At 45.6% G+C, this 22599-nt stretch overlaps 2 protein-coding genes across 3 annotated transcripts; both read left to right on the top strand.

Annotated features, from left to right (window-relative positions):
• Positions 1-456: 456 nt before the first annotated feature.
• On the top strand, positions 457-4746 carry LOC119318687 (F-box protein At1g52495-like). Of its 2 annotated transcripts, none has more exons than XM_037593269.1 (3): positions 457-783; positions 1842-1929; positions 3413-4746. In XM_037593269.1, the coding sequence occupies exon 3, from the start codon at positions 3466-3468 to the stop codon at positions 4576-4578; it is 1113 nt and encodes a 370-aa protein (XP_037449166.1). In that variant the 5' UTR covers positions 457-783; positions 1842-1929; positions 3413-3465; the 3' UTR covers positions 4579-4746. The 2 variants fall into 2 exon arrangements, with proteins under 2 accessions (XP_037449166.1, XP_037449167.1); XM_037593270.1 differs by having other exon boundaries at positions 3449-4746.
• A 10768-nt stretch (positions 4747-15514) lies between these two features.
• Positions 15515-21369, top strand: LOC119316187. Its single transcript, XM_037590516.1, has 4 exons — positions 15515-15861; positions 15952-16010; positions 16099-16666; positions 21304-21369. The coding sequence occupies exons 1-4, from the start codon at positions 15859-15861 to the stop codon at positions 21367-21369; spliced, it is 696 nt and encodes a 231-aa protein (XP_037446413.1). The 5' UTR covers positions 15515-15858.
• The last annotated feature ends 1230 nt before the right edge of the window (positions 21370-22599 follow it).

The following is a 22599-nucleotide window of genomic DNA, read 5'->3' on the forward strand; positions in this document are numbered from 1 at the left end:
ATTTTTTTAAAAGACACACTGAATCATTTTGAGATACATGTTGGACATTTATCTAATACGCGCTCAACATTGTTTTGAACACGTTGAACTTTTCAAATGCAGGGCGAATATTTTAATGTAAATGATGATCATTTTCTCATGCACGATGACCATTTTTTAAGTCCATAATGTACAATTCTGTAAATATATCATGATCCTTTTTGAAATGGAAAAACATTTTTTTTAACGTGCCAACAGTTTCAATGATAATAATATTTTCTAAATGTATGAATATTATTTGCCAAATTTCATGAAACTAAAAAAAACTAGTGGAAACTAATTTAAAAAAACCAGTAATAATAACCTGGAAACATTTTTGAGGAAAAAAATGCACAGAACCAAACTAATGGTGTACACAGTGTAGTGGGCCGGCGCATCTCCTCCCGTAGGCCATATACATCACCGCTCAAACTCCGCCGGCTCATCACCCCTCGAGCTCCGCCGCCGGTGGCCGGGATCCACGGCCGGCTGTGGCTGACCCGTCCGTACTCACCTGGCACCTCCGCTGGCAACGCGTGTGCTGTACCCACCGGTCGCGCGCCAGCTTCATCCTCCCTCGAGCCCCGCCGCCGGCCGCCCGCCCGCCAGCTTCCTCCTCCCTCGACCCCCGCCACCGGGCGCACCGCGGACTCCTGCCTCTGGAAGCTCGGCCACGTTGGCCTTGATCTTCGCCACCGAGCGCGCCCAAGTCGCATCGCCATCGCCTACAGGTTGCATCGGCACCGTGCACGCCAAGTGTTTGTGGTAATTCCTCTTCATCAGAAATGCAAAATTTCGTTTTCATGTTGCACCGTACGTGGCATACTAGGTAGTAAAGTGGTTGGCGCACTGTTTTGTCCTAGTGATTCGTATGCTTATTTGGTTGCATATATCCATGGAGTTGTTAGTGTCGTCCTGCCCTAGCTGCTATATCATGTTGCTGTATATAGGTAGCGTTGCAGAGTATGTGCCTGGGATCCCCAATTTGATTCATATCCCTATCTATGTATCTATCTTATTCTTGCTAGCTATCTGTCTGTCTGTATCAACTCTCTTGTGTTGGTTGCACCTAAGTTATGCCCATTTATGTTATCCATGCCATTGAACTATGCATCATCCATGTATTACATACCAAGTTATCTATCTATGTTAGCCATCATCCATGTATCTATATATGTCATCACCACTCCAAAACTAAGTCGTGTTTGCTGATCAATTAATTCTTTGTTGCCATGTAAATTCTCAGTGGGTGTTTGGTCTCCTAATTACTTGAGTCTGCTTCAGGCCATGTTTCTCTGCTTGCTTTCTGTCTGAGTTATAATTGTTTGCAGAATGTTTCGTCAGAGTCCTGACTCTTTTCTTTTCTTATAAAGAAGCAAACAAATGTTGTTTACTTGACGAGATTGAGTGCTTGGACTTTGAATTTTCTGGACCAGCTTAATAACTTTTGTAGGATAGTTGCTAAGAAAAGAATTATAGCACCAGCCAGTTTATTTAATGGTGCATTATTGTTCTACTGAAGTATCATGGTTTTGTCAACTTAACCTGTATAGGTTACTAGTTACCATGGTCTTGCATGATTTTTCTGTTTGCTACTATTGAGATGTCATTGCTGCCCATTCATTAACTAGGGTGATTCCTTTACTCAAATCTGCAATGTATGTTTGGTATCTAAATTCAGTCCTTTGGTCTCTTAATAACAATAAAAATTCTCTGTTGAGCCTTGCATGATTTTATAGCCTACCAATACAAGTAACCTCTTGTATCATTATCCAGGTCAAAAAATATTTAATGAGCTGTGAATATTGATATCTTCCCTGCAGATGCAGTAAAGATTCTTCATGAGCTTGTGATATCCAAAATCTCTTCACTTCCCTGGAGCAGTCAGAGGCCAAGCATTGACACTTTGGGGTTAGCCTTCTTTCTACTCTATCATGTTGCCCTAGATGCTATACCAGGACATATTCTCCTTCCTTCCTTCATTACAAAGCATTCTTCAGCTCATTGTACTTCCATTTTAATCGATCAAGTAAACAATAAATATTTGACGGGCAACTTACTACTCACTGATTAACTTGGGTTTTTGGCTGGCAATTTACTACGCACTGTTTAAAAAGTAGGGCTGTAGCGGACTACTTGCGGTATGCCTGCCCAAAGGCCTCTATGTCAGCTTTAATCAGGGCTATTACCCCCTCAACCGAGATAGCCTCATTTTTGAAGATGCATCTGTTTCTCTCTTTCCAGAGATTCCAGGCAATGTACATGACAGTCATGACCTGAGATCTCGTTGTGCGATTCTTGGTGTATCTTGAGGTTTTGCAACACCAGTTGGAGATAGAGGTAGCAGTCGTAGCAGCATCCGCGTGCTAGGTAGCGAGAGCACACCAAACCTGCTTGGCAAAAGCGCAGAGCAGCGTCAAGTGAACTGCACTTTCACCAACCTGATCGCACATAGGACACAACGCAGCGTGTGGCCACCCCCTGTCCCTTAATCTGTCTGCCGTCCAAAGCCTCTTTTGGAGATGCAGCCAAATGAAAAGCACACTTTTCCTTAGTTTTCACAGACCTAGTCTAGGATCCTTCATCTTCCCCAGGAATTGGGTGTTGTAGGCAGAACCAGGAGAGTAGCAGTTATTAGCTGTGAGACCCAGGTGAGTGGTGAGAACAAACACTCTTATCCTCATGAAAGAGTTGTTAAATTGCGCCTCAGAATTTATTCTCTGATGGCCTCTCATCCATCTGTTATTCGTCATCCCATTCGGACTGAGAGGTTTTTGTGGGCAGATAGCTTGTATAGTATAGCTCTGGCTCAAGGTTTTTGTGCGCGCCAGTTATCAACCAATTGTAATTCCAGAAGGAAGCACAGGCACCGTCGTTGTTGTTGATAGTGGTGCAAGCAGCAAGGCAATTCAGAGTTTTTCTCTAAGCATCTCCAAGACATGGTGTGGCTGTAGCTGTATGCATAACCTGATTTTGAGTTTCTTGTTACTACAGTAGTTCCTTAAATCTTTGGAACTGAACATACGTCACAGATGCGCAGCTACTACTCTGATTAAGTACTTGCACATGAAGATTGTTAATAATAAATCTATTTCTGATCTGTGTTTGAAATAGGCCCCAACTCAATGGACCTGGCTTAGCCCTTACCTTCTCAAGATTGTGCTGTTCTTTTGAACCACCTATTTTGCATTATGTTCATAAGTACTCCCTTCATCCCAAAATAAGTGTCTTAAACTTAGTACAACTTTGTACTTAAGTTAGTACAAAGTTGAGACACATATTTTGGGACGGAGGGAATAGTTGCTTGTTATATGCATTGTAATTATTTTATCACAAGGTGACAAGCTTTGAACCTGACCACCAAGTGAAAATTTTCATTTTTATGTTACTGTAGGGATCATCTGACATTTCAAGTACTAATCGATCTCAGATTGAGCTTCTTTTGCGATGGCGAGGAGATCTAGCAGGAAGACAAAACAGCAGACTGTTCTCACCGACCTCCCTGACGCACTCATCGTCGAGATCCTGTCACGGCTGCCACTTAAGTCGCTGTGCTGCTGCAAGTGTGTCGACACGCACTGGTACTGCCTCATCTCCCATCCTGAACACCTCAAGAAGCTCCCACAGACCCTCTCCGGCTTCTTCTTTGACACTGAAGACATAGGGCGCTGTCCCAAAGTAGCTCGGCACTTTGCCAATATCGGTGAACCACCTCAGATTGATCCCAGTTTCCCCTTCTTGCCGCCTGAGTTTGAGCTTGTCAGGCTGGAAAACTGTTGTGATGGCCTTCTCCTGTGCTGCTCTTCTCAGCATCCGTTCCGCCGTTTAGTTTGCAATCCTGCTACAGAGAGATGGGTCGTGTTACCCACGTTGCCAGCTGACTCCAGTTGTGTAGCTCAGGAAGACACCTTTCATTTGGTTTTCGACCGTGATGTTTCCTCCCATTTCCATGTGTTTCAGATTGTGTTGAAAGATTGGCGGCGGGTGGCGGGCATAAATATATACTCCTCGGGAACTGGGTCATGGAACTTCATGGAAAGTGGGTGGGACTCTGATTCCACAATTTGTGGCAGATGTGTGTTTCATCAAGGGATGCTGCATTTTGTCAGCGCTCAGTCTACAGTAGTGTCGGTAGATGTGGAGGGGAAGAAATGGAGGGCAATTTCAGTGCCAGAAGGAGTGGAAAGGTCTGAGCTTGGTTTTCTTGCTCGGTCCCAAGGGCACTTGCATTACATGGTGCACACAGGGATTCGTCAAGAAGTTTCCATCTGGTGTCTTGAGAAGCATGATTCGGATGAATGGACGCTGAAGCACCGTGTGAGCAATAACAAGTTGCTGAACGCGAGAGGTAAAGTCTACTACTATGAATACTATATCATCTCGTGTCATCCAGATCGTAGTTTGATTTGCTACGCTAATCATCGAGACAAGACATTGATGGCGTATGACACTGATCGCGAGGAGGCTCGCGTTCTCTGCACTTTTGGGCGAGGCGATTTGATATCATGTTTTCCCTATGTTCCGCTGTTCAGCGATTCGAGTGTTCCCCTGAGTAGCTAGTTGCTCCTCGGTCTTGTAAACAAACGATTTGCAGCCGTGTAATGCTTCAAGTGCTAGCTGTGTATGGGATGATTGAGAGACTCCCCATTGATGAGCTCTACTTGTTAACTCGGAACTTCTATGCACGTACTGCTACTTGCAGAATTATATATTATGTAGTTTTGTTTATCGTTGCATGCAGCTCGTATATGCACATGACAGAATTGCTTATCTTTGGTATATATGAGTATGGATCCTTTGGGTGCCAATAGTTGTTGGCTGAAAGTTAAATGAGTACTCTATTATATATTGTATATGTAGTTAAATGAGTAGAACTGAATAAGCACATGCGTGGAAACGAGCAGAAGGGGCATGCCAACTGAAACACTGAAAAATGGACATCCGTTGCAGACTGCTGTCCTCTTAACACTGAAAAATGGACATCCATTGCAGAGAGTAGCTAGCTAACGACAATCTTATACTATATAGCAATCTTATACTCAAGGAGAAAAACTGCAAGCATATATAACATCATGGAAGTCGTCGAGAAAACGAGAAGATCTCATGAATGGATTGTTTTAAGTTCAGGGTACTGCAACTGAGCTTCCTTGATGCCTAGTTTGCGGAAGAACTCGCTCAAGGAAATAACTAACCAAGAACTAAATGGCTTCATCCAGTTTGAACAATCTCTAACTGGAGGATGAAGCGTGCTACAGCTACTTCGGAAGTAGCTGATTCTGATTCACGTACATATATCAACTGCGAGTACAGTGCATGTAGTTAAACTGAATCTACAGTGAAACTTTTGTACAAATGCTCGGTCTCCTAGGGATATAAATCAAAACCTGGCGCAGCACTGCATTACTTCATCATGTGTACAGAGTGATTACACCCTTCACCGAGTTCTTGATGATTGCTAGTTATTTCCAAGACCAACAGCATCATCATCATCATGGAGAGAGAGAGAGTGTGTGTCTGGATATGTCAGCCAGAACACAAAAAATTTCATCCTGTGCTGAAGCATCTGGGAAACATCAAGTTTCAACAGTGATATATAGGCATATAGCAAACATAAACGTAACTGTAAAACACCATAAGCATAACTTTATACAGATCGTTGAGAAAACGAGAAGAGCCCCTGTTTAAATTCATTAATTTCGTAATGTTCTGTTTTTTCCGTTAAAAAGGGGAGAGAATTTTGTGGATCAATAACAGCTGAAGACCAACTGAGCGCAAAAACACGTAGTTCACACATCACAGCGAAAGACTGTCTGAAACAAGGCAGAACGCTACAACTTCTGCTGAAGACATACGGTGCAGCATATTGGTGTGTGCATGTAAAAGGAGCAGGAGCAGCAACCAACAACTCTGATGTTCTTGGCTTCTACTTCCAAATTAATCAGGGTAAAATTGTCCACGGGAGAGATTTGGCGAGGCATTAACTGCCTACTCGTCCTTGTCGATGTTCCAGGACAGGTTGTGGCTATTTCGATGCACAACACCTTGGCGGTCTTCGAGGACATCTGGTGGCAGTTTCGATGCCCAAATCCATCGGCGGCATCTTCATCCATTTCCAACATCACCAAGATATATCACTTAAAAAGGGAGGAAGGAAAATAACATTCCGGATGCTATTACACTTCGCATGTTAAATAGCTTTCTCAAATGGGCAGTAGGGTAATAGCCGGTTTCAAAACAGCAGCAGTGCTTGCATCTCAGCAACAATGAACATGGTAGAACTGAATAAGAACCTGCAGAGCAGGGCAAGGCATAGTTGATCCCCTCCCACGTACCACTCCTCGTGGAAACAAGCAGAAACGGCAAGTCAACTGAAAAGCGTGTAGCTGAAAACTCTGAAACTTGTTTTCAGAACCGGATGCAGAGCAGCAATTCTCCTGTTTGGTGAGCAGCAATTCTCATGTTTGGTGATGTTCCTGTTTTTGGATTGGTGATCTACTCATGTGAACAATTAATAGAAGTCCCTGTTATGCAGTGTCCAGCAGCACCATCATGCAGTGCAGCAGCGCCTCTTGAGCCAATCCAACAAAAGAGTCTTCGGTGTCCATTATCAGGCAGATATCCTGATGATGTATGTAGAATTGTACTCCCTCTGTAAACTAATATAAGAGCGTTTAGATCACTATTTTAGTATTCTAAACGCTCTTATATTAGTTTACGGAGGGAGTATTGAATAATTGTTGATGCAATATTGTGCCGGTATAAGAAGTATATATAAGAGCCAAGCCACACCTGACCTAGCCTTATTACAAACCGAGTAGGAGTCTTAATTCTAATACAAGTTGTATTCTAACATCCCCCCGTAGTGTCAACGGTAGGCTCGACGACGTTGAGACTGAAACGAATGTCTTGAAACGAAGTAGTCGCCAGGCCTTTAGTAAAGATATCAACAAACTGAGCAGAAGTAGGCACGTGGAGAACGCGAACTTGACCGAGAGCCACCTTCTCTCGAACAAAATGAATGTCGATCTCAATATGCTAGGGGGTTGCCATTTCACCTGAGTCTCCGTAAGATTATGAGCATTTCTTAAACCAGAAAACACTCTTTTACCTTTATTTTTCGAGTACACTACTGGGTAGGAATGTCAGGAGACAAATGAGGACCAATAATTATCCATAAATCTAGCAGAGGCCGAGACAGATTCCTTTCCTCTATCATAAAAAAATTTAAGTCATTCCTCTCACTCCAGAAAATAAATACAATTTGTTCATGCAGTGTAGAGCTAAGCCGATCTGAAAGAATAAAAACCAATCAGCCCCGGTCTGCTTAAAAACCTTCTGCCCACGTTAATCCCATATGTCCCTAATAGCCATCCGCAACGCATATGCCTTTGGACAAATGATGAGCGCATGAAAACTACTTCCATATTTCACTCCATAAATAGAGCGGGTGCTAAAAGTGGGTTGGTGGTCTAATACTATGTTTATTTTGATAACCAAACTATTGGTGGCAACACGTCACACGGAAATCCGATTCTTCTGAGGAACATTTTCCTTTAAAATAACATCCCAAATTTTCCTTTCCCTCAACACAACATCACTATATTGCCCTTCATCTTCTTTATGAGCATTTAGATTAAGCGCAAAGCTTGTATGCGCATTTAACTGAGAACAAACTATTCTTCTCAAAGTGCCAAGCGATAAAGTCACCATCCCCTCATGACAGAAGACGCAACCTTAAAATTTCCTCCGCATCATGTGGATAAAAACAAGTGTCTAATCAAATTCTTCTCCCATCTCCTTGGTTCACTCAATATCAAATCAGACACCCATTAGACCCTGGTCCTATTCTTCTTTGCATTAATTTTAAGGCTAGGGGTCCTTGGAAGCCAATTATCTCTTCAAATATAGATATTAGATCCATTACACAGTCTCTAAATAACTCTGGATTTGAGAAGATCCAGTCCATACAAAATGCCTTGCCAAGTGAGTGACGCTGACTGTGGAAAAACAGTGTCAATGATATGCCCGTGGCGATAATATCCAAATCCGGAGATCTTTGGCACAGAACGACTCAAGGTTAACCAGTAATCTCCAAATCTGCTTAGCCGGTAGAGATTCGTTAAATAATCTGAGATCATGAAAATCCATACATCCATCACCTTTAGGCCTTGTCAATTTATCCCAGGGCAACCAATGAGCTTTGCTCCTATCCATCCTCGTCGCCCCACCAAAAATTCCTTATAATTTGAGATAGTTCCTCACAAAGCCATGCCAGAAATTTAAATATACCCATGGCATAAATCGGAAGGGCATGAAGGGTGTGATCAATGTTTCCTTGGCCCCACTAGACACATATTTTTCTATCCAATCCAAAAATATTTTAAGGGCCTTTTCTTTAGTAGGTTGGAATTTACCAGCTTTCATTCTACCTTGTGGCACTGGCAACCCTCTATTTTAATCCTCAAAACCTTCAGCGGTAATACTCAAGATTACCATGTCAGACATTTGATCTTCCATACTACACTTCAGCCCAAACATTGCATAACACTTATCTCGGCTCGGTAACCGGTGAATCCCCTTTTCATATGTTGAAAGAATATTTTTAATAGTCAACGCTTGATCAATTGACCCCCTAAAAAATAGAAGGCAGTCATAGGCAAATTTTTTTTTTGAAAAAGGGGTGATTCCCCGGCCTCTGCATCAGAAAGATGCATACGACCCTCTTATTAACCAAAAAAAGTAGTGTCAACATGGTTCCAAAGGTCTCAAAATAAAAGCACAGACAACTCACACAAAGCAAAAAAAAGGGGCTAGAAACACCAACTAGCCAAGAAAAGACGCCACAACCGGCTGGCTAAAAAAATAGATAGGGAATCTAAGCAATCCTATTACATGACCGCCATCCAAACCGGTTGAAAATATCCCGGGCTACCATCTTCCATCGGAAAGACCCAGTAACCAAATGCTCCCTGGCCTCCGTCTGGGTGAGTAGCGACCACGAACGGATCAGTGCCGTAGTTCGGAATATGACCTGCAAAAAATGTATACATGATATTCTGTTAAAAACCAAATCATTTCTGCAAGTCCAGATAGTCCACAGCAAAGCACAAACTCCAACCCGAATGTGTCTCGCTAAGTTAGGCTCAATCCCATTAAGCCATGTCCCAAATAACGCATAAACAGAATTCGGTGGATTGATACTAAAAGCAATGTGGGTCGTCTGCCAAAGTACCTTGGCTAACGGGCAATCAAAAAAGAGATGTTTGATAGTCTCATCCCGATCACAGAAACTACACCTAGTAGGTCCTGTCCAATTACGCTTCAAAAGGTTGTCCTTAGTTAAAATAACTTGTTTATGGACAAACCACATAAACACTTTTATTTTCAAAGGAACTTTGACATCCCAAACATGCTTGGACGTAGGGATGGAGTTTGAGTTAATAACATCAATATACATTGATTTAACCGTAAATACTCCAGATTTAGTCAGTTTCCAGCGTAATTCATCGGGTTGTTGTGAAAGCTGGACGTCCATCAGTCTCCTAACTAGATGGAGCCATTGTTCCCAACGATTGCCCGCTAGCGTTCGTCGGAACTGAATATTAAGGGGGGTCGATTGAAAGACCGACGCAACGAACACCTCACGTCGTTGCACAATACGGTATAACGACGGATATTGGATGGCCAGGGGTGTTTCGCCGAGCCAAGTATCCTCCCAGAAACGTGTACTCGTGCCATTTCCAATAACAAACTTCGTCCTATTAAATAACAACTGTTTTACTTTCATCAAGCCTTTCCAGAAAGGCGAATCGGTCGGCCTAACAGTGACCTGGGACAAAGTTTTTGTCTGGAGGTACTTGCTGCGAAGGATTTGAGCCCACATGGCGTCATTCTCCAATGAGAGCTTCCACAGCCACTTGCTAAGAAGGCATTTATTCTTAACTTTTAGATTCTCAATACCTAGACCCCCTTGGTCTTTCGGTCTACAGATGATGTCCCATTTAGCAAGCCGATATTTTCTTTTAAGCTCATCACCCTGCCAAAAGAAGCGCGATCGATAGAAGTCCAGTCTCTTCCTAACCCCAACTGGGACCTCAAAGAACGATAGGAGAAACATTGGTATACTCGTGAGCACCGAGTTAATCAGGATTAATCGGCCTCCGTATGACATGAGCTTACCCTTCCAACAACTCATTTTTTTCTCAAACCGATCCTCGATGCACTTCCACTCTCTGTTAGTCAGCCTACGATGATGGATTGGAATCCCCAGGTAAGAGAAGGGTAACTCGCCCAACTCACACCCAAACAATTGCCTGTAAGCCTCCTGTTCATCTTTGGCCCTACCAAAGCAGAACAGCTCGCTCTTATGAAAGTTAATCTTTAACCCGGTCAATTGTTCAAATAGGCATAGCACCAGCTTCATATTTCTCGCCTTGGCTAAGTCATGCTCCATAAAGATGATTGTATCATCAGCGTACTGAAGGATGGATACACCTCCATCAATTAGATGAGGTACCAATCCACCTACTTGACCATTCTCCTTAGCCCTTCCGACCAAAATTGCTAACATGTCCACCACAATGTTAAACAAGATAGGGGACATCGGATCTCCTTGTCTTAGGCCTTTATGTGTCTGGAAGTAATGACCTATGTCATCATTAACTTTAATTCCTACACTATCTTTTTGCGTAAATGATTCAACCTGTCGGCGCCAGGCTTCATCAAAACCTTTCATACGCAATGACTGTTGGAGGAATGGCCATTTGACCTTATCGTACGCTTTCTCGAAATCCACCTTAAAAATTACTCCATCTAATTTTTTGGAATGGATTTCATGGAGCGTCTCATGCAGGACGACCACCCCTTCAAGGATATTTCTGTCCGGCATGAAAGCAGTTTGAGACTACTGCACCACAGAATGCGCAATCTGTGTAAGTCTGTTTGTCCCGACCTTGGTGAAAATTTTGAAACTAACATTGAGGAGACAGATCGGCCTGAATTGCTCAATCCTCACCGCATCCATCTTCTTGGGAAGCAATGTGATAGTCCCAAAATTCAAGTGAAATAATTGAAGCTGGCCACAGAACAGGTCATGGAACATAGGTAATAAATCCCCCTTAATAATGTGCCAGCACTTTTTATAAAACTCTGCCGGGAATCCATCCGGCACGGGAGCCTTATTGTTTTTCATCTGTGCAATAGCATCAAACACCTCCTTCTCCGAGAACGGGGAAACCAGAATATCATTATCGCCAGCCGATAGCTGAGGCACATCCTCAGTCCTGGACTCATCGAGGGACACACAATTATCCTTCGGAGGTCCAAACAACTGCTTATAATAGTCGGTAATATATGTTTTTAGGTTGTCCTGGCCTAAAATAGTACCCTCGTCTTGCTCAAGCTGAAAGATACGCTTCTTTCTGTGCTTGCCATTGGCTATCAAATGGAAGAACTGAGTATCCGCGTCCCCTTGGACTACTTTGCAAACTTTAGCACGCAAAGCCCACTTCAATTCTTCTTCGTGGAGCAGTTCTTTCAACCTCTTCTCCGCCTCATTTTTAGCCTGAAGCTCAGTTGGCGTTAGGATAGTGGATTCGGCCTGTATGTCTAGGGCCTGTATAAGAGCAAGGAGTCTATCCTTTTCCATCTTATACACACCACTGAGGTTCTTAGCCCAGCCCCGTAAGAAACTCCTTAAATGCCTAATTTTATTCTGCCAACACTCTAACGCAGTCTTGCCTCCAAGAACTCTATCCCACTCCCGGGCAATCAAATCCAAAAACCCCTCACGTTCAAACCATGACATCTCGAAGGAGAAGGTGTTCTTGTTACCCACATGGTTCGGCTCACCTGAGTCCACGAACAATGGAGTATGATCAGATATTCCCCTTGAAAGAGCTTGCACCGTCACCAGAGGGAACTTTTGTTCCCACTCCACGCTCGCAAGAACTCAATCAAGTTTTTCATAGGTTGGGTGTGGTAGAGCATTAGCCCAGGTGAACTTTCTACCAGAAAGCTCTATCTCTCTCAGATCCAAGCTTTCAATGATGGTATTAAACATGAACGACCATCTGCCGTCAAAATTATCATTGTTCTTCTCCTCTCTCCTCCTGATGATATTGAAATCACCTCCAACTAAAATTGGAAGCTGTTCTGACCCACAGATATGAACCAGGTCCACCAAAAACTCCGCTTTAAGCTCGGGCTGTGCGGCACCATACACCGCCACCAAAGCCCAGTTGAAACCATCTATCCTAGACCTGACTCGAAACTTCACCGCGAAGTCGCCCATCACTACACTGCGGACTTCAAGCGAATCGCATCTCACACCCAGTAAGATACCACCCGACCTTCCTCGTGGAGGGAGGCAATGCCAATCAAAATCAATACCACCCACCAGAGAAGAGAGAAACTGGGGTGCAAAGTTATCTCTACCCGTCTCCGATAGAGCAACAAAATCTAACCTCTGCTCTAAAGCTGCCTTAGCAAGGAATCTTCTTTTAGCCAAGTCCTTCAGACCTCTGCTATTCCAAAATATTCCTCTCATAATTCATCATGAAATTTTTTAGTGGTTCGAATCCTAGCACTCCTACGAACTGCGGAATCGGGATAGATCTTCCGATTCCACTTACGCTTAGGTTTACTAGGTTCTGTCGCCCGGTCCTCATAACCGGGTTCACAAATATTACTATCATCAATCTCTAGGGGTACATCATCTTCGTCAGAGTCATGATTGGGTGATGCTAAATCCGCACATAGATTATCTAGCACTATGACCCCTAACGCATCAATCTCATCATCCTTCATTGGTTTAACGGCTGCAAGATTACGAATAGTCTCTAAGGCACGTTCCGCCTCCAAATCTAGTAAATCATTCACCGAATTGGAAATCTCACTATCCGTATCTCCTAGTAAAACTCCTAATTGGTTTGCATTATTTATAATGTCCTCATTAGAAAAATGCAATAAGGAATTAGATAGGTTGACGGACATACCGGCAGACAAAGCAGCCTCCTGAAGCTTGGCCGCCCTCATAGCGCACCGCTGCTGCATATCATCTACCTCGGGGATGTCGAGGATGCGAGCACTCATCCGTCTCCCCTCTGCGAGAGGGTCCGGGATCCCGCCAAACGCGACAACCTCCTCCCTAGTAACGCCTGGCACAGAGTCCCTCAAAGGCTCTACCGGGGTTACCAGAGAAGGCGTCTGCGGGCTCCCGATCCCCTTAGACGGGAGTCCCACACTAGGGACCCTGGTCATGGGTAGGAGCGAAGAGGAGATGACGGGGGCCGCCTGCCCGTGCCCTCCTCCGACCTCAGCCACCGGCTCAGACGAATGAACCATCGGCGAGGGAGAGACGGTCCTCCTGATCGTCGAGGGCGAAGGGGGAACCAAAGCCTCCTGCCCCAGCACCCCCCCAGCGCCGCTACTGCCGCGGTGGTTACCGCCACCATCGGGGAAGCAGGAGCAGAGGCCGCCTGCCTCGGGCTCCCGCTCCTCGCACCGGCCGACCCACACGGGGCCGGCGTGACCGCCGCCGCCGAGAGCGTGGTGGGGTGGGGAGAGGGCGAGGCCACCTGCTCCAAAGCCCTCCCCCACGACCCATCTCGCCCGTAGACGCCGATACCGGAGTCGCGTCCAAATGGGGCGCCTGGACAAGAGAAGCTCCCTCCGGACTCCTCTCCGTAGCTCCGACCAATGACTTGGCCGGCTGTCCAGCAAACAATTCAGCATCCCCCTCGAACTCCAACGGGGGGAGCGTGTGCTCAAGACAATCATCAGAATCTACCCGGTCACTCCATAGTCTGGGAGGTGCCGAGGCTGGCTGAAAGGACCCAAAACACAGAGTAGTCATGGGCACCGCTGGGGAAGCTGCAGGCTCAACCCCGGTCCCATCCCTGGGCAACTGAGAAGAACCATTAGACCCCTCGTGCGGGGGCTGATCTGACGGTTCCCCCTCGGCCCCGGCATTGTCATCACTGTCGTGCATGTGAACATCGTTACCATTAACCACCTCATCAAATAAAGCAGTGTCCTCAAACTCAATGTCTAGCGGGAACACCTCTCCCCTGTAGGTCCAGTTGACCTTATCGGGCACGAACTCAATATCCAGAACACTCACTAGGAGCCGGGCCACCCCGTGGGCACGTGTGAAAGCCATATCCACTTTTTCTGTCTTCCCCACCATGATGCCCATACTAGCCACCACTCGAGCATCCTGCAGAGGCTTAGATGGGGCCCCTGAAAACCGCAACCAGACCTGCGTAAGCGGCTTTCCCTTAGGCTCAACTTGCTTCCACTCGTGGAACTCTAGGATACACTTAGTACCGGGTACTCTACACAAGCCAAAGCTCAACAATCTCTGCAAATCATCCACAGTTGGGAACTCAACCTTAAAAGATCTGTCCTCAATAAGCACCAATTCCCATCGAAAGTCCCCTGGAGCCAGGTCCTGAAGCCTCCTCACAATCTGTGCCTCAGTCACCTCGCCCTGGGTTGCTTTCACAATCCCGGTAGTCAAGCTGAGGGTATCCTCCGGGACCTCTCTCGCCGCCGGGGACTCAAAAAACATGAGCTCAGCACAATATACTCCATACATATTCAGCGTCGGTGGCAGGTCACGTAGTAATGGGCACTCCCCCGAGTCATGTGCAGGCTTGCCCCACGACTCGCACAGCTGGGCCACACACTCAGCAATGAAGTGGCCCTTCTCACCGCAGCGGTAACAAATCATCCTCTCCTTCTTACGAGCATATTTGGACGCCCTGTCGGCATCAGTCCTGACAGTAGCCTCATCCACCATCCCAGCCTCAGGGACCTCGACACTGGCCAAGGCGTTCACCACCTCCATTGCCTGGGAAGGAAGGTCAGTGGAAGTATGGTCAGACTCCACTGCCGGCGTCGCAGGATCAACTGCCCTGGGCGGGGGCGGTCGGCGAAATCTCCCACGGCCCCCACCCCGACCACCACGATGGCAACGAAAGCCTCCTCTCTGGCGGTTATCCGGGCCGGAGGCTCCCTCAACAAAACCACCGGTCGGGCCGAGAAACGGTCTCTCAGCCAAACCATCGCTTTGCCAGGCATATCCACGACCTCCTCCTGTAGAAGAAGATCCCCGGTGCTGTCCCTCACCATACGCATCATACCCATCATCCGGAGGGGTGCAATCAACTGGAAATCAGGACCAGGAGCTTTAAGGGGTGCAATCTGGAAGAGAGCATCACTAATTTCTTGATACAAGAAAGGCCTGCATAAGTCATCATTTACAAGCGGTTTCACAGGAGGAATAATACGAGATGGATCCACCATAACATCATTGGTGTACAGATACTTAGTGATAGCGTGAATCACTTCCATATTCTCAGTGCCAAGCTAGGGAAGACCCAACTGTTTCTCTCCCTCGAGACTAGCCAGATTATTTTTCTTTTTTTCAAAAAGGAGAATATCCCCCAGCCTCCAGACTACCCAGATGATAGGCCGGTTGCCTATTTTAGGGGCCAATAGCTCCTGTGCGACGTGTTTGATGTGAATTTGCTTGAGTGCGACGTTGTTCGAGCGAATGGCTGTGGTGCGACACATTTAAGCAGGTAAATAGCCCAGGGCCACATGGGGTGTTAAATGTGGTTAAATTGGTCGTCAACCAAGCCCGTTTATGTTAGGACATGTGGGTCCAACTTAATTGCTCCTCAAAACAGCTGACCGTGCCCTGCCGCCCGACCGTGCCGCACCCGCCACTCTGCCCCCTCCCCCCTTCTTCTCCGGTGGCGGCGGATCTTGCGTTCTCAACGGCGGCGGCGGAGCCCTCGTTCTCAACGGCGGCGGAGCCTTCGTCCTCAAAAAATGGTGAGTGAAAACCCTAGTCCCCCTCCCGTTCCTCTCTCGGCCCCGTAGATCTCAGCTCGTTTCCTCTATTTTCGCTTGTTGAATCGATAGGTTGTGAGGGGAGCCCGTGGGCATACTGAGATGGAGCCCCCAGATTCAACTTCGAATAGGTAATGCTCCTCTCTCTGATCCAATTTTGCATGCAATTAGGGCCTAGTCTGCTCTTCCTCACGGGCTCACACTGTCTGCCACTGACAGAGGGGATGCTGCCGCTCGGACCTTCGAATTGACGGTCAATTTCTTTCCATCAAAGGCAAAATTAGTTGATGGTAGCATTCAGAACATTGAGAGAGACACAATTGTTAAATGGGAGGTTGAGTTTACAGAGATTGATCCACAAGTTCTACAGAACATGGGAGAGAAGGCAGTGAAGAAATGGGTGGAAAAAATTGGGGAGAATGTTGTTTGGGGTCCAGAGCAAGAAGTATCACTGTTGCGGTTTGATGATTGGAAAGGAGAGTATGTGAGAATGGAAGATGGTGAACAGATTGTTGATGAAATCGATCGGCAAAACGGCTGGACAAGCAAACGAGCTAATTTTTTTGCTGAGCTGGTTGATCTGAATATTTTTTCGAAGGTTGGATATGTGCCATCACAATTGGCTGCGCAGATGGTAGATGATGATTGGGCTACACAGAGGCCATTGATTCCCATGTGTACTGAACTTACAGTAATAGCCGAAGAGGGACAGGTGACTGGAATTGAAACTGAAACTGTAGCAACTGTTGATTGGAATGTAGTTGAATTAGATGAGTCTACTGATTTGGTCATTGCACCAATGCCTGACATTGAGATGGCCAAACTTTTTGGCATTCCAGTCGATGACAGAGATAAGCAGGAGAGGGGAGAATCTAGTTTGCCTGCTAATGTTGATGAAGATGTAGATGGACAATTGATGGAACAAGCTGCAGATGAAGTAGATGATGCACATGATGATGAGCTGGTGCATGTGTATGACAAAGAAAACCCTGTCATTGAAGTAGGCAAGTTCTTCCCAAGCATGAAGGAGTTTAGGATGTGTTTCAAGACTTATGCAGTGAAACATGAGTTTGATGCCAAGACTGTTTGGACTGATAGAAAGAAGTTTTATGCGAGGTGCAGAGGATTTGATGGTAGTGTCAAGCCTTGCAAGTGGTACATATCTGCTAGACTGCAACCTGATGGAAGTACTGTCAGGGTTAACCAAATCCCCAATCAACATACTTGTATTACAAGTTCACAGAGAGTATCAACCATGACATCACAACTTTGGGTTGCAGAAAAGATCACCCCAATTTTAGCCAAAACACCAAACACTACTGCCAAGAAACTCAAAGTAGACTTGGAAAAGATGTACCCCATTAAACTGAAATATACCACAGTGTGGAAGGCAAAACAAAGGACAATGAAAAACTTATATGGTGATTGGGCAAATACATTTAGGATGCTTTACAACTTCAAAGCAGAGGTGGAAAAGAGGTCACCTGGTAGTGTTATGGAGATAGATATAGAGGTATCAGCCAAAGGTGAAGTCAAGTTCTCCAAGTTTTTTATGGCTTTGAAGCCTTGCATAGATGGCTTCAAAGCAGGGTGCCGTCCATATTTGAGCATAGACTCATCATTTTTGACAGGCAAGTGGAATGGTCAGTTGGCAGCATGCAATGCTCTAGATGGACACAAATGGATGTTTCCTATTGCTGTTGGCTTGTTTCAGTCAGAAACAGAGGCTTCATGGACATGGTTCATGATCCAGTTGAAAAGATGCCTAGGGCCAGTGTCACCTTTGGCTATACACACAGATGCATGTAAGGGGCTTGAAAATTCAGTGAAAAATGTTTTCCCACATGCTGAGCAGAGGGAGTGCTTCGGTCATTTGTGGATGAATTTGATCAAAAAATTTAGAGGAGAAGAATTTGGGCGCATGTGGCCAGCAGCAAGATCTTACACTAGACAGACACACAAATATCATCTTGATAAGATAATGGCAGCATGTGATGAGTTTGGTCCATGGCTGAACACCTACCATTCTTTGTTATGGTACAGGTCAGCATTCAACACTGCCATCAAGTGTGACCACATCAACAACAATTTGGCAGAGAGTTTCAACAATAAGGTGAAGGAGTTAAAAGATTTGCCTGTGCATGACATGGTTGACCAAATTAGGATCATGCTCATGCGGTTGTGGGAATTGAGAAGAAGGATAGGTGATTGTCTGCAAGGTGATAAGCTTCTAGCAGTGGTACAACAGGTGGTCAATAGGAGCAGAAGTCTTTCACATTTGTTTGTTCAAAAATCTTCACCTTGGGGTGCTGAAGTTAGAGATAACAAAACTGGAAGGAGACATGTTGTTAACACTGAATTGCATGATTGCACTTGCCTCGAGTGGCAACACACTGGTAAACCATGTGAGCATGCCATTCTTTTCTTAGCATCCCAACCGAAGATAAACATGCACCCATATCTGCATGAATATTATTCGGTAGCAAGATTCAAAGCTGCATATGCTACTCCAATTCCAGCACTTACAGATCAGTCTCAGTGGCCTAAAGTGGACATTGAATTTTCCATGTGTCCTCCCTTGACGAAAAGAAAGGCTGGCAGGCCTAAACAGAGTAGATTCAAGGCATGGTTTGAGAAAGGTGGGAGTAGTAAGAAGGGAAAGAAAGATGAAAAGCCAAAAAGGGCCCAAAAAGGTAACAAAAATAGATGCAAGTTGTGCCAGGAACTTGGGCACAGAGTGGGATCTATCAAATGCCGTTACACTCCTGATAAGCCAAAGTATGTTCTTGTTTATTTGTCTGTGTTTTGATTTGGTGCTTTTTTCCAATTAGTATATCTATAACATTTTCTGCACAGTAGGAAGCGAGCAAGTCAGCCCCTTGTTGTTGAACAGTGTTGGCCAACCAAAAAACCAAGAGTCAATGGCGGTAGAAAGAAGAGAAGTGTGCCTGAGCCTGAGCAGACTGAAGAAAATCCTGCTGCAGTCAACATTCAGACTGAAGAAACTGATGTGGAGGTGCACACCGAAGAAACTGAATTTGAGCGTGTCGAGGTTCAGACTGAAGAAACTGAACCTGAGCGTGTCGAGGTTCAGACTGAAGAAACCCATGTTGAGGTACACACCAAAGAAACTGAAACTGTTGTCAACATTGAGACTGAAGACACTGATCACGAGGGTATTGGCGAGGTGTTGAAAAGACCAGTGAAGAAAACCAAGATGATCAGTGAACTTGTGTGTGTAGTAGAACAAAAAATAAGAAGGGCTAAGGCGAAGAAGGGCACACGACGTGGTAGGAAGAAGTAGAACAGAGAATAGTTTGAAAATTTGGGACATGTAATAATATTTGTAACTTGGTGCGTACTGGTAGTCACTATGTTTGCTTGCTATTTAAATTTGGGCTATTGATGTTTTAGTGCTATCTAAAGTACCTCAACTGAAATATGTTTGCTTGCTGATCATTCCGAGCCCTTTTGGTAAGTTGAACTCATAGTCATGAAAAGTGTGTTTCAAATGACCTCCAAAGGTAGGGTAAACGGCCTCATATTTAAGCAAGTTTTTTTGGCACCTTGTCTAAACCAGCCAAATAATTTTTCTACACATCTATTCTACCTATATAGTGTAAATCTAAAGTCTCACTATTTATTGAATTAATTTTCTATTTTTTCTTTTCTTTTTGAAAAAACAAGGTTTAATAGAAAATTATATATAAAACAAGTTTAAAACATGAAAATGAGAAAAGTAAGTTCAGATCTTTCTTAGTCAATCCAAAATGAAGTTTTGGTGAGGTTTTCACACTTTTCATTTTCAAAACTCCACCTACTCTCGGGTGCCCACTACTCTCTTCCTTCAACTCCATACTACATTGTTTGAGGAATAACAATTTTGTGAAGGATTTTTCGTAAAAATGTATGTAAACCATATTTATATTTTTTTCTCGTTACTATACGACATAATAAGACTATGTGCGCAAGTTTTATATTTTTTTGATTTTTTTTGAATTAGTTATGCTCAACCCTAATCAGTCAAAACCTCTCAAAACCCCTCAAAACCCCTCTCAAAACCCCTCAAAACCCCGCACACTACCTGGTCGTCGATCGTTGTGCGTGGACGGTTGAGATCAGGCGCTAGGGTTAGCTACAGTGTGCAGCGATCCGCATGAGACGCGCTGATTGGTTGACGCGGTGGGGTTTGGATCAGCCTCTCTCGTTGGAGCATCAGGACCGTTCATTTGAATCCAGCGGCAAGAGTTGACGCGGTGCATGGACCAAGCCTACGGAGTGCCCTTTCCATCGTTGCATGCGTGCCCGTGCCTACCCGCAGCATGCATGCCCACCCGCAGGACTGCGCCCGTGCGTTGCATGCATGCCTCGACGTAGCCCTGCTCCGCCACCCCTATCAACGCAGTAACCTGTCGCATGCCTACCATTAGAACCGATGCAGCGTCGCATCAAAGCATGCACCCGGCCACAATGCAGCAGCCTGATGAAGACAACCAAAAAGCCAACGCTGCATGGCGTGGTGTGCACGCTGTGCATGGCGTGCTCCTCTTTGACGACGCAATACTGGCATGGTATCGATGTGGGTATCGATGCAGTTCAAATGGCGTGCTGCCCGTTACAAGATGGGCAAAAGAAGGCGTACATTATTGTCACGTCTCCCATCGACCGAACCTTGCCCTCTAGCCAGGCCCTAGCAAGATGAGCAAATTAATGGGCAACGGCATGCATGCACGGGCGGCACACGCAGAGAACCCGGGGAAGGCGTGTCCCCTTGACCCACGACGGCACAGACGCATGCGTGAGCCCGTCCCCCTTGACCCACGACCGGTGGCACAGAAGCGTAGCAGTCCGTTTCCCACGGCCACGCTCGTGTACATGCTTTCATGGGGCGCCACCAAACGCCGCCCGCCCATTAATTCTAGGGTTTCGACGGGGTGAAACGACGTCGCACTTGGGCTATTTAAGCCGGGCACTATTGTCCTCTCCCTCCTCATCCATCATACCCCATCCTCTGCCTCCTCTGCCCTTCTTCTTCATTCTTCTCCATCAAACCCGACCGAGCACTCGAGCCACCCCGCCACCATGCAGTACAACGCCCCCACCTACCGCTTCCCCCCAACCGTGCCGGAAAGGCTCTACCCGGCCGGAGTGTATGTAGAGAGAACCCTTAGGGTTTGGGCGATCTCGAGATGGAGGGGCGCAAGGGAGTTAACGGAGTTCTTCCTTGCGGCCGGCTTCCGCCACCTCCCCCGCGGCTCTCCTCGGATGTACCATGTTGAGGAGGTCAACCACAACGGTGTTGTGGTTGGGCTCCTCGCCACGTTCACTAACCCTTTCGATGCTTTCCATCTCCTCGGGCGAGCGTATTGGGTTGGTTGTGAGTTCATAGCTTTCACCACCTACAATATCTTCACCGACTTCCAGAGCATCTTCCCCAACAACGGCGTTATGCACACGCTCCCGTACCCCATCAACAACGGGGAGGAGTGAAGGACGGCGCCCGGAGGAGCGAGGTGGCGTTGTTCCCCGGGAGAAGGAGAAGAAGAGCCCGAAGAAGAACCCGCGTTTGGTGCCCCCCGATCTATCTAGCTTATCGTATTAGTTTTTTTAAGTTGTATTAGTATTTTAAGTTGTAAGGCTATCATGGAGTTGTAAGGTTATCGTGGAACTATGGGTTGCAATAGTTATGCTACTATATATATTGTGTGTTTCGTGCTATTATTTGAATATTGCTATGGATTGTTCTTGCTTATTATTTGTGTATTGCTATGGGTTGCTACGAGCCCAGGTTGCTACACCTCAATCTCACCACACACACACCATCTTCAAAATATTGGCCAAACCATGGACATGCAACTAGGAGCCCCATGCAAACCCACTATGGACATGCCACTAGGAAATGCAAACTAATTTACTTCATGCAACTCATTTAGTTCATGGAACCTAGACATGCATAAAAACAATTAACATTTGGTTTTATTGCATCAAAAAATGATCCATCACAAAATTTAGTGCAAGAAAAAGGCCAAAGTAAAAATAAGTAACATTTTATTTGCCGAAGTTAGAGGTGCGCTGGTGCCGCTACGCGGGTGGGCTGGTGCCCCTATGCGGGCGGGTTGGTCTCTATTTTGGGCATGGTTATTTTCTCAGGGTCCATTTTCTCACGGCCCAACATCTATTCGGCAGCCCAGTTTTGTTTTTTTTACTAGAAACTGAATTTGGGTGTGTACTCTGTTAACTGAAGAACAAAAACAGAGGAAACAGAGCATCAACACTGAATATGGCCCCTGAGAATATCATTACAATAATTCAAGCAAGTTTTGCTTCACACGAATTCAAGTTCATCTAACAAATGATCCCTGGCTAACTCAAACTACTGGGCACCCCTGAAACTAGCTGACTAACTAACTGAAACTATAACAAATTCTAGCGATTGATGAACATCAAGTAAAATAAACCCATAGCAATGACACAACCATAAAATGCTCCCGCCATCATATTTGCTTGTTGCTTCAAATCGATCAGATGCTTTAGTTGCTTGCCGATTTTCTTCAATTCACACTTCAGTTCTGCACTGTGCATCATCGGATCGGCTCTGTCCGCCAAATTGGGGGCTTGTTCCACGGCAAGCCGCCCCCCAAAATTGAGCTCTTGGGTTGGGGTTGATCCCTCCAATTTCAACCTTTCAACATATTCATCGAGCCACTCAAAATGCCCACA

This window comes from Triticum dicoccoides, chromosome 6A (genome assembly GCF_002162155.2).
Source record: "Triticum dicoccoides isolate Atlit2015 ecotype Zavitan chromosome 6A, WEW_v2.0, whole genome shotgun sequence".
NCBI lineage: Eukaryota > Viridiplantae > Streptophyta > Magnoliopsida > Poales > Poaceae > Triticum > Triticum dicoccoides.